This window comes from Moschus berezovskii, chromosome 16, assembly GCF_049115385.1.
Source record: "Moschus berezovskii isolate FMDL1 chromosome 16, NW_MosBer_1.0, whole genome shotgun sequence".
Lineage (NCBI taxonomy): Eukaryota > Metazoa > Chordata > Mammalia > Artiodactyla > Moschidae > Moschus > Moschus berezovskii.
In genome coordinates, this window is record NC_142475.1 from 28,632,864 (window position 1) to 28,645,663 (window position 12,800).

General features: G+C 45.8%; 1 protein-coding gene across 1 annotated transcript; it reads right to left on the minus strand.

The window, feature by feature from the left end:
* Nucleotides 1–4,062: 4,062 nt before the first annotated feature.
* LOC148775238 (syncytin-1-like) lies at nt 4,063–4,872 on the minus strand. Its single transcript, XM_088844574.1, has one exon. The coding sequence runs from the start codon at nt 4,870–4,872 to the stop codon at nt 4,063–4,065; it is 810 nt and encodes a 269-aa protein (XP_088700700.1).
* Between the last annotated feature and the right edge of the window lie 7,928 nt (nt 4,873–12,800).

Here is a 12,800-nt window from a genome sequence, read left to right on the forward strand (position 1 = left end):
TTCCTCATTAAAACATTATATCATTTTCTGTCTCTTGAAAATCACAATTTAAAAAGGAAAAAAGAAAAGCATAGATTGTTTCTCATAGCTACAAAGTAAAGAGATCAGGCCCTCTTTAAACTAGGCTGATTATGTTTTCTTGAGTCATCTTTTCTGTGCTGTCTTCATTTTGAAAACTTCTTTCTCCACGTGATACAAGGTTGGCCACTGACTCTCCAGGTTTACAAGATCTTTATATCCAGGTAGCACAGAGAAAGGCAAGCAGTGATCTCTAATGTAGGACATTCAAATTTCTGAAAAGAACACTAAATATTTGGCCAGGGTGAGGTGCTCCCTGCTTTGACTTGGAAAGCAGGACTACGTCATTTATAGCTCTACCAGAATCACAAGGAATCCACACAAATTTAAAGAAATTCCTCTGGAATTTCCACCCTCACTACACCAAGTCAATAAATCTGACAACAGGCTTATTGTTGTTCCTCAACAGGCTTATTCCTGTTGTCTTTGTCTGGTTAGATTGTAATGAATGTTATGAAAAGTTTAAAGGATTAACTAATTTATACAAGATCAAACAACACACCACTGTTTAACATAAAAGTCTTGTTTGAACCTAGATATATAAAACTGCAAAGCTGGTGCACTTTGCACACCTATTCTGTCTTTATTTTTGGTTCTAAAGATTCTGATGGGCTTCCAGGTGGAGCTAGTGGTAAAGAACTTGCCTGCCAAAACAGGAAGCAAGACACGGGTTCAATCCCTGGGTCAGGAAGATCCTCTGGAGGAGGGCATGGGGACAGACTCCAGTATTCTTGACTGAAGAATCCCATAGAGAGAGGAGCCTGGCCGGCCAGCATCCATAGGGTTACATAGAGTGGGACATGACTGAAGCGACTTAGCACACACACAAACTACACGCACACAAAGATTTGATCTTTGAATTGAAGGCATTTTTACCATTTAGTTTATTTTCCGTCTTCAGCACTTATTCATGACTCTGGGTCTTACATTCTTGACTTTATTCTAAAATGTGCAACTCTCTTTTCCTCTGTGTGTGGACACATGTTCCTTTCTTTTAAAAAAAATTTAGGGCACCAATGTTTGTGAGCCCCAAAATTCATATGTTGAAACCTAATCCTCAAAATGATGGTATTTAAAGGCAGGGTCTTTGGGAAGTCTAGAGGGTGTAGCTTCTATAATTAAAAAAAAAAAAAAACTTTAATAAAAAACGGTTTTTTATTAATAAAGTTAAAGTGTTAACAGCTCAGCTGTGTCAGACTCTTTGTGATCCCATGGACTATAGACTGCCAGGTTCCTCTGTCCATGGCAAGAATACTGGAGGGGTTTCCAATCCCTTTTCCACGGGATCGTCCTGACCCAGGGATTGAACTTGGGTCTCTCACCTTGCAGGCAGATTCTTTATTGTCTGAGCCACCAGGGAAGCCCAATTGAAATCAAACAAACAAGCACCACACAGACCTAGCTTGCCCCTTCTACCATTTGAGGACACAGAGAGAAGACTATAAACCAGGAAATGGGTCTCACCAGCCATGGAAAATGTTGTGCCTTGTTCTTGGACTTCTCAGATTCCAGGACTCTGAGAAATATGTTTCTATTGTTTACGAGTCACTCAGGCTATGGTAATTTTTTACAGCATCCTGAAAGTAAGAAACCATATATTAAATATTTTTCTGTTAGCAATATGTAATATTTCTTCCTGCTTAAGAACAGCTTTCTATTTCGTGTCTCCTAAAGTCCTAATTTCAGAAATATAAATGATTCTTTATTCCTTCTTTTCCAAGAGCAGGGATATATCAAGTCAGCTGTAAGTTGGAAATGTATTAAGTTCACCAGCTTGTTTATGCTAAATCTTCAGTGGTTTCAGAAGAGAAGATAGATTTTCTCATATGATTTCAATAATACATTCACAAAATACCTGAAAATGTAAATGTCATAACATATCAATATCTAATCACAACCTATCTAAATTATTTCAATGTTTCAAAGCCTAGTTTAACTTTCTTTTTCAGTTACTACAAATCACATTGTAATATCTTGTCTTCAAATTTCTATGAAAATTTTAGACAAAAATATAGAAATACAAACAATGTTATAAGTTAACGATTGTGTAAATGACATTGTGCTATTTATACCTATTATTATACTTAATACTCATAATAAACATGCAGATTACCTCTATTCAGACAGTTCAGTTCAGTTGCCCAGTCCTGTCTGACTCTTTGCGACCCCATAGACTACAGTATGCCAGGGCTCCGTGTCCATCACCAACTCCTGGAGTTTATTCAAGCTCATGTACATCGAGTTGGTGATGTCATCGAACCATCTCATCCTCTGTCATGCCCTTATCCCACTTTCAATCTTTCTCAGGATCAGGGTCTTTTCAAATGAGTCAATTCTTTGCATCAGGTGGCCAAAGTATTTGAGTTTCAGCTTCAGCATCAGTCCTTTCAATGAATATTCAGGACTGATTTCCTTTAGGATGGACTGGTTGGATCTCCTTGCAGTCCAACAGACTCTCAAGAGTCTTCTCCAATACCACAGTTCAAAAGCATCAATTCTTCGGTGCTCAGCTTTCTTTATAGTCCAACTTTCACATCCATACATGACTACTGGAAAAACCATAGTTTTGACTAGATGGACACTTTTTGGGCAAAGTTACGTCTCTGCTTTTTAATATGTTGTCTAGGTTGGTCATAACTTTTCTTCCAAGGAGCGTGTCTTTTAATTTCATGGCTGCAATCACCATCTGCAGTGATTTTGGAGCCCCCCAAAATTTAAGTCTGTCACTGTTTCCATTGTTTCCCCATCTACTTGCTATGAAATGGTGGGACCAGATGCCATGATCTTAGTTTTCTGAATGTTGAGTTTTAAGCCAACTTTTTCACTCTGCTCTTTCACTTTCATCAAGAGGCTCTTCAGTTCTTCTTCACTTTCTGCCATAAGGGTGTTGTTATCTGCATATCTGAGGTTATTGATATTTCTCCCAGAAATCTTGATTCCAGCGTGTGCTTCTTCCAGCCCAGCATTTCTGATGATATACTCTGAATATAAGTTAAATAAGCAGAGTGACAATATGCAGTCTTGATGTACTCCTTTCTGGATTTGGAACCAGTCTGCTGTTCTGTAGGGTCCTCTTGTTTCTCCCCCAGTGCCGCCGCGGGGAGATCAAGGCGTCGGCAAGTCCTCGGCCTCGGCCTCGGATGTGGAGCCTGTTTTGCCTCCCCGTGCTGAAGCAGTGGGAAGGAAGCCCCAGGGGGAGGGTGAGCTGGCTGCCCACCCTGCAGCCCTCCTTGCCCAGAGAAGGACACTCAGACGCAGCGGGGGTTCTGTCAAGGCAGTTCCGCTTTGTTGTTACAAGCTCTCCGTGTATATAAAGGCAAGCTTGGGGGTTTTGCAAGGGACTGTTCGCTGTCTGCTCTAATCATGTTAAGGGCCAGGTCATCAAGCGCTGGCGTCACAATAGAGGTCTAGGGTGATCACACACTGTTCATGCAAGGGGAAGTGTTCAGGGGCCAATCACAGTTTTTTGTGATTATCTGGGGTCGCACCCTCCTGACATCCATCAGGCGCCATCTTTATGGGTGCACCTTTGCCATGTATCCTTTTCCAGCCATGAGCCCTATATATCCCCCTTTTTTATTTATTTATTTGTGGGGTCTTTCTTGGGAGCCATTGGGGGCCACCCACATGGCCTCACTGGAGACTCAGTGACCGTGCCTGTCTTAGGTTGTCTCCCTCTGGGGATCTTACCCGTCATTGGCTATCCAGTCAAGCATAGGCCCCGGTGGCTTAAGACCTGGCTGAAGGTCTTTTGGAGGGCTGGCCGGACTCAGGCTTTGTGGCGAGGGGCTTGGCCTATAATCGATCTTCGGGATGGCATTGGATGGAGGTATATTGTATAGGACAGGGGTAGGACTAGTAAAGGGCCTTGTGCAAGTGCCATTGGATCCTAGACCCATCGTGTGTTGAGGTTATTGGCCCTTTATATCCTGGGTGAGTAGATTGGCTCATTGGGGCAGCTTGAGTGCCCCCCATCTTAGGCGTCTAACTTATTGGTGGACGGTCGTCGGGGGTCTTTTGGGACTTTGGGTCTGTCTCCCATATTTGAGTGAGGAGAATGGTCTTCACTTGTTCCTGGGAAATGGTCTGAATCCGCTCCTGCAGGAACTTCTGGCAAAGGTTGACAAGACAGGGTCCAACTAAAAGAAGTATAACAATGATCATTATTGGTCCCAGGAAGGGGAGCAGCCAGCGGAGGAATTGATGCCATAGGCCTTGGGGGTTGTAAAAGTTTTGCAATTCTTTTTTCCGGCGTTCAATTCTATCTCTTAACTCTTTTACCTTTCCCTGGACTATGCCTGTTTCATTAACAAAGTAACAACAGTCTTCCCCCAAGAAGAGACAGGTTCCCCTCTTTTCTGCAGTGATGAGGTCAAGGGCCTGTCTATTTTGTAGGGCTACTGCGGCCAATGAATTAATCTGTCTCTGGACAGATACAAGGGACTCTACCACTTGATCCATGTCTTCATTAAGTTCCTGAGACAATTTGTAATAAAAATGAGCAGAAGTTGAAATGCTCCCAATCCCAGTACCTAGGGCCGTCGCTATGCCAGTCCCAATTAGGATAGGAGCAACGATAGGCCGCCGTCCTCTGTGAAGAGGCTTTGTTGGTAACCCCTCATGATGGTCAACAATCTGATCCATATCCCCTTCATTGATGAAGATTAGTCCTGGGGCTAAGAAAACCAAGATGCACCCTGTAGGGTCTGGAGGGAGGCAGGTATAGGCATAGGTCCCACAGAGGAGAAAGATCCCAGGGCTGGTGCAGTTGCTTGTACTGTTCCATGGACCCATGAGGTGGAAGAGTGGGTATCGTTATAATAGGAAGCATTAGAGGATGAGGTATTAAGAAGGCAAGTTAGATTTGAAGAGGTGGCAAGTAAGACATCGTCAGCGACTGGCCCAATAAGCTACGTGACACTTTCGGTGGTATTGTTGGTTTTGAGAGTGTAATTGCCTGCTAATACCCAGGTGTCGGGCAAAGGGACTGTGATATGCGGTGAGGGGGTTAGTGACATGCATATCCAACATGCCTGGAGGGCTTTTTTTTGTGTGTGTGTGAACTCTGAAAAAATTGGAAGGAGGAGTTGAGGAGGCGGGTGATGTGTAGATCGTAGGGGCCAGGGGGTGCAGGAGAGGCCTCAGCTGAGTGAGTAGATCTATGCGTTTGTAAGGTTCAGGAGTCACCTTTAGTTGGGTAATTATATTATTTATGTATTGCTGTTGTGCCTTATGCCTATTAGTATCTTGTATCCCACCTCCATCTAAGTATCCAATGTGAGTGCGGGGGTAAAAACATATGTTTTTCCCATTTGGCTTATAGCAGTTGCTCGTTTGGCTCCCTGACTTTTGCACCTTAACAGTAAATAGGGACTTGGTCTGTTTGTTGTTGATGCACATGGTGCATGGCGTAGGAGTCGTGTGGTAGCATGAGGAATGGACATAGCTATAAATATCTGAGCAGGGACAGAAAGCAGTGTCTAAAAGCCTGGGGAGTGCCATCAGGGTGAGGCACAAGAAGATCATGGCTAAGCCGTTATGCCAGTGGGTGGGTCAGAAAGCGAGAGTGATGGGTCGTTACAAAGGAATAAGCTATCAATAGTAAGCCGCAATAGGCAAGATATCCCAGCGCTAAAGAGAAGCGGAGGGTAGGAGGCCACTCCTCTGGGGCAACAGATTCAAGGCCTATAGCAAAGAGCACACTTAATAGTGCAGCTAATACAAACACCAGTCCTGTGGTCACTGCTGAGTTTTCCAAATTTGCTGGCATATTGAGTGCAGCACTTTCACAGCATCATCTTTCAAGATTTGAAATAGCTCAACTGGAATTCCATCACCCCCACTAGCTTTGTTCGTAGTGATGCTTTCTAAGGCCCACTTGACTTCACATTTCAATTGAAAAGAAAGGCAATGCCAAAGAATGCTCAAACTACTGCACAATTGCACTCATCTCACACGCTAGTAAAGTCACGCTCAAAATTCTTCAAGCCAGGCTTCAGCAATATGTGAACCACGAACTCCCAGATGTTCATGCAGGTTTTAGAAAAGGCAGAGGCACCAGAGATCAAATTGCCAACATCCGCTGGATCATGGAGAAAGGAAGAGAGTTCAGAAAAACATCAATTTCTACTTCATTGACTATGCCAAAGCCTTTGACTGTGTGGATCACAATAAACTGTGGAACATTCTGAAAGAGATGGGAATCCCAGACCACCTGACCTGCCTCTTGAGAAACCTGTATGCAGGTCAGGAAGCAACGGTCAGAACTGGACATGGAACAACAGACTGGTTCCAAATAGGAAAAGGAGTACGTCAAGGGTGTATATTGTTACATTGCTTATTTAACTTCTATGCAGAGTACATCATGAGGAACGCTGGGCTGAAAGAAGCACAAGCTGGAATCAAGATTGCTGGGAGAAATATCAATAACCTCAGCTATGCAGATGACACTACCCTTATGGCAGAAAGTGAAGAGGAACTCAAAAGCCTCTTGATGAAAGTGAAAGAGGAGAGTGGAGAAGGAAATGGTAACCCACTCCAGTATTCTTGCCTGGAGAATCCCATGGACGGAGAAGCCTGGTAGGCTACAGTCCACGGGGTCACAAAGAGTCGGACACGACTGAGTGACTTAATGGAACGGAACGGAAAGAGGAGAGTGAAAAAGTTGGCTTGAAGCTCAACATTCAGAAAACAAAGATCATGGCATCTGGTCCCATCACTTCATGGGAAATAGATGGAAAAACAGTGGAAACAGTGTCAGACTTTATTTTTGGGGGCTCCAAAATCACTGCAGATGCTGATTGCAGCCATGAAATTAAAAGATGCTTACTCCTTGGAAGGAAAGTTATGACCAAACTTGATAATATATTAAAAAGCAGAGACATTACTTTGCCGACAAAGGTCCGTCTAGTCAAGGCTATGGTTTTTCCCGTGGTCATGTATGGATGTGAGAGTTGGACTGTGAAGAAAGCTGATCGCTGAAGAATTGATGCTTTTGAACTGTGGTGCTGGAGAAGACTCTTGAGAGTCCCTTGGACTGCAAGGATATCCAACCAATCCATTCTAAAGGAGATCAGTCCTGGGTGTTCATTGGAAGGACTGATGCTAAAGCTGAAACTGCAATACTTTGGCCACTTCATGCGATGAGTTGACTCACTGGAAAAGACTCTGATGCTGGGAAGGGTTGGGGGTGGGGACGACCGAGAATGAGATGGCTGGATGGTATCACCGACTCCGTGGACATGAGTTTGAGTGAACTCTGGGAGTTGGTGATGGACAGGGAGGCCTGGCGTGCTGTGATTCATGGGGTCGCGGAGAGTCGGACACGACTGAGCGACTGAACTGAACTGAACTGAATACAAACACAATGGTCATTTGGTTGTCGGCAGGAAATCAGCTATGGGGTCCGAGGGCAGGTCGCAGTTAGGCCGATGATCGTGAGATTTGCAGGTGGCAAGGGGAGAGTTCATCTAAGCCTTTGACAAGGCCTCTTAGTTGCCAATCTGTAAGAGATCAAAAGTAGAAGGCAGCCTCATGAACTTTCATGGTTCTTGGGCTGATTGGTGGTTATCATGTAGATATTTAAGATTCCTTGCTGGTATCCAGATGGGTCTTGTTTCCCCTGTGGGAAACACGCATCCAAACCCTCTTCCTGATGTTAAGAGTGGGTCTGGCCCTCTCCATAACCCTGTAAGGGGATCTTTCCATCTAACTGTTATCTCTGGTCTTGGCTCTTGGTTGGACCGGTGTCTCTGGAATGGGGTGAGTGGTTCATTTTTTGAAAAATTTAAAATATTTAAAGTAAAAAGGGCTATTCCTAACTGCTGATGAGGGTTTATTCCCCCTTTTTGTTTTTGTAGTTGCAGCTTTAAAGTTTTGTTTTGGCGTTCTATTATAGCCTGTCCTTGAGGATTATGGGGTATGCCTGTAGTGTGTTGGATGTTCCATTGTTTTAAAAAATCTTGCAAATAGTTGCTTACGAACCAAGGGCCATTATCTGTTTTTACTTGGGCTGGGAGGCCCAGAGTAGCAAAACATTGGAGAAAGTGACTCTTGGCATGTAGTACCTTTTCTCCTGTATGGGCGGTGGCCCAGCAGGCATGGGAATATGTATCTACAGATACAAAGATATATTTTAGTTTACCAAAGGGGGCGTAGTGAGTGACATCTGTTTGCCATATTATGTTAGGTTTTAGTCCTCAAAGGTTAACCCCTGGTGCTCGTAATGGAAGAACCTGCAAGAATGGGATACAGGACTGGCAGGTATGTATGATCCTCTTTAGATCCTGGATAGGTATTTTTGGGAACCATTGGTGCGTGCCTGTTGGAGTGTGTATACATGGGTAGATGCCAGCTGATCTGCCATGGAATTTCCTAGTGATACATCCCAGTCAGGTTTTGGTGGCCTCTGAGGTGGGCTTCCCTGGTGGCTCAGAGGTTAAAGCGTCTGCCTCCAATGCGGAAGACCCGGGTTCGATCCCTGGATCAGGAAGATCCCCTGGAGAAGGAAACGGTAACCCACTCCAGTATTCTTGCCTGGAGAATCCTATGGACGGAGAAGCCTGGTAGGCTACAGTCCATGGGGTCGCAAAGAGTCGGACACGACTGAGCGACTACACTGAACTGAACTGAACTGAGGTGGTGTAAATAGATAGGTTGATCCCTCGCCTGAAGGAGCGTGTGTGCCTGTATCATAAGGGGGGTAAAAGGTTTAACATCTAGCCGAATATGAGATTGGGGAAGCCCAGGGAGCAGATTTTTCACATAGAGACTGTCGGTAAAAAGATTCATGGGACCTGGGACCTTAGAGAGCGCCAGGATGACGGCGAAGAGTTCTTTGTATTGCGCTGAGCCCTGGCATGGGCAATGGTGTCGGTGGGGGGTGCCAGTAGGGACTAAGGAGGGTTCAAAGATGACAATGGCTGCGCCGTGCTTTCCTCCATCTGTGAAGACATTGGAGGCATCTATTATGGGCTTGGAAAGGAATAATTGAGGTGCCCTCCAAGGTAACAAGCAAAAGACGGCAACCCATTTTTGAGGCCCATAGTGACAGTCAATCTTTCCCAAGAACCCTTTGAAAGCTAAGGCCATTCGGTTGTGGTTTCTCTGGATCCACTGGAAGTCAGCTAATCTGTAGGGGACAACAATCTTTTCGGGTTCACCGGCAAAGCACCTGATTGAAGTGTCTCTTCCCTTTTGTATCAGATCAGCCATCTGGTCTAAGCAGGTGTAGACTCGGGGTCCTCCCCACAGAGAGACAAGGATCCATTGTAAGGGTTTGTCTGTTTGTATTAGCATGGACAGGAGTGTCTCTGGGGAGGCTAAGATCCATAATTGAAGCTCTTGAGTGGGGTCGTAGAGAGAGTTGAGCAGTATCAAGAGCCTGTTGAACCCTTTTAATAACTTGTTTATGGGACGGGGACAGGGTGATTTTTTTCATGGGGGAGTTTGTCCTTTAGCAAATTAAAGAGGGGTATTAGGTCCCCTGTGGATATGGGGATCCAGGGCCACAGCCAGTTGATTTCCCCCAGAAGGCTTTGGAGCTCAACCAAGGAATAAGTTTCTTTGATAGCTATCTGTGGCTTAAGGGGGGAGACCACCTCAAGGGTAAGTTGGGTCCCCAGGACTTTGAAAGGTGGGACATGCTGGATTTTGTCAGGAGAGATAATGAGTTGCCCCCGGGCGAGACAATCAAATAGTAGTTTGAGGCCCGTGTGAGCTCGGTGGTATTAGGCGCCCCAAGAATGATATCATCCATATATAAGTATAATAAGATGTTAGATAGCAGTCGGACAGGCTGAGTAAGATTAGCCACATATTGTTGACAGAAGGATGGACTGTTAGCCATCCCTTGAGGTAGGACGACCCATTCATATCGTTTGTCTGGACCTTCATAATTAGTATAAGGTACCGTGAACTGAACTGAACCAAAAAGGCAAATTTCTCATAATCTTGTGGGTCCAGAGGTATTGAAAAGAAACAATCTTTAATATCTATTATCAGGAGGTGCAGGGCAATGGGAATGGCAGAGACCCAGGGCATCCCCCTTAGGGGTGTTCCTTGAATTTCCATCCTTTCATTAACCTTTCTGAGGTCTTGCAAGGGGCGCCATTTTCCAGAGGCCTTTTTGATAACAAATATGGGGGTATTCCAGGGGCTGTTAGATGGCCGGATATGTCCCAATTTGAGTTGTTCCTCTATTAAAGATTGTAATGCCTGGAGTTTGGGAAGGGGAAGTGGCCACTGCTCCACCAATATAGGGGCTCCTGGTGTCCAAACGATAGGCGGCGCTGAGGGAGCAGTGGCCTTTAGGATTGGGGGTGAGGCTTCCATCGAGTTAGTGGTTCTCCCTTCCTTATCTTTTCAAATTCTGGATTCCCCTGGTAGTTGGGGATTCCAGGAGGTTGGAATTGCTGTTGATATTCTTCTTCATCTAATAAATCTTGGTAAAAACCCTGATAGTCAGTGGTTATATAGGCATCGGCTTGCCCTAGAATGTCTTGCCCTAACAGGTTGGCATTGAGTCCTGTGGCGATGAGGGGCTTGACTAGGCCCTCAGACCCATCAGGATCTTCCCATTTGAGCCAATTAGAGGATTCCTTGGAAGATGTAATGCCCCCGACGCCCGCTAGTTGAGGTCCCTCGGCCATGGGCCACGTAGGAGGAACCTCTTCTTGCCTCAGTATAGTTCTGTCTGCCCCGGTGTCTACTAGACATCTAAATCTTTTTCCTCCTATTGTTATATCCATCTCTGGTCTCAACCCTGGTACTATAGGGACAGTCCATTTGATCTCTTGCCTGGTAGGTCGGGGCTTATTAATGCCCATTAGTTGGTAAGGGGGCCTTCTGGTAGAATTGCATCCGGGGAAGGGCTTTTCTAATCTATCAGACATCTCTTGGGAGAGTTCAGTAACCTCAGGCTGGCATACCCTGGGAGGAGGGCCTGAGGCTTCCCCTTGGGATGACGAGGCTGGGAAATGGCCCTCATTTAGTTTAAAGGTTTCCCGTCTTTATCAAATTTGGACCTACTATCTATTTTCCAGTGGTATCCCTTTTTACAGCACGGACAGGGGGTTGTAGGTGGCCCTCTATTTCCAATTCTCCCCGGCCTCAGGGGGGAGTCCTTTTTAAAGTGCCCTTCCTTCCAACATTGAAAACAATTGCCTGTTTTTTGATTTTTGAGGGTCCCTTCAGGGGAGGCATCCTGGGCCATGGACACCTTGCTGAAGGCAGAGGCAAGGGAGTCAGCTATCGCCTTGGTTTGAGCCTCCATTGCAGCCACCATTGCTTGAGTTTGGTGGTGCTGTGTCCCAATATCTTTGGTGGCTACCACCCATCGTTCCATGGATCGATCTTTCTGCCCTGAGCAGGCCACCTTGTGGTCGAAATTCATCCCTTCCCATACCAGCATTTTGACAAATTGATCTCTTAAGGGACCTAGGGGGAATTTTCTTTGCATGCTTTTTTCTACTCTATCTATGAAGGTGGAGAGGTCCTATTATTTTTTCTTTTTGGGTAATGCCGGATATGGGGGTTTCGCTGGGACCTTCAGCTAATTTTCTGTAGGCGGCTAGGCTTATGGCTCGCACCTGGTCTGTATAAGGAGCAGGGATAGTGGCCTGTTGGGGTCCCGTGCTCCATTGATCTGCCGTCCCGGATAACATCCCAAAAGTTACAGGGATGACGGGATTAGCAGCTTGGTTTCTTTCTGCTTGGGCATGACATTCCTCCTTGAAAAAGGCACACCACTTAATGTAGGTGTTACTGGGGAGTACCACCTTACATAGCATTTTCCAATCTTGGGTCGTGCAAGGCTGATGAGCTAGACCCTGGAGAATAGTCTCCGCCCATGGAGAATTGGGGCCATCTTCTGCTACCACCTTCTTGAGCTCTTTTAGGTCTTGGGCTTCCCAAGGGTACCAGGCCGCCGGCCAGTTCCCCCCAGGGTTTACATTTACAGGGAAGGCCTGTATTGAGTCTGCATTAAATGGCGATGGTGTCCCCCAAGGGTCTTCAGGGTAGGTCCTCCCTCTCCATGGGGATTCCACTAGTCTCTAGGGGGAGGCGTTATTGAGTCTCCCCTTCAAAGGGGGGCCAGAGGAGGATACAGGTTAGACTTATAAGTTGGGGCTTCTGGGGCGCTGGGAGTGCTAAGGAAGTCTTCAGCCTGGTTGGACCTTTTCTCTTCCCCCGAGGGAGGCCATAAATTATTGGCTATAGTTGTTTTTCCTTCTTTCTCCCCGGAATTTATGGTGGCCCATTCATTGTCAAATTGTTCCCATTGCCTCTCGGTATTATGAGTGGTGGTTTCTCCCTCGTTTACCTGTCCCTTTTCAGGGGCGAAACAGGTCTTAAGGGCGGAGATTGTGGGGTAGAACCCCAAGGGTGGCTCCTCTCCGTCTTGGATTTCCCTTTTTCTAGCTAGGGTTTGGACCCTATCCCAGGAATCCCATGAGAATAGGTTGGCCAAATCTATCCATGGGGTCAATCTGGTAATAGCCCCCCAGACTTTGATGGCCTGGGTGTCGGAAATTTCGAGTCCTCTACTTTTAAGCATGTATTTCAGGGCCTTCGGAGTGGGCTCATCGGTTTTGCTAATGGCAGTCCCCATGGTGAGCAGACAGAGGAAGGCACGTTTGCCGAGAGTGTCCACCAAGAAAGGTCCTATGGGTAGCGGTGGTGGCCGAGTGATTGGGCCTGTGTGATGCTTCATTGACTATGCC

Bases quoted from the DNA above. Each gene is read 5' to 3' on its own strand.
- LOC148775238 (XM_088844574.1), bottom strand. From the start codon at position 4,872: ATGGGTCCATGGAACAGTACAAGCAACTGCACCAGCCCTGGGATCTTT.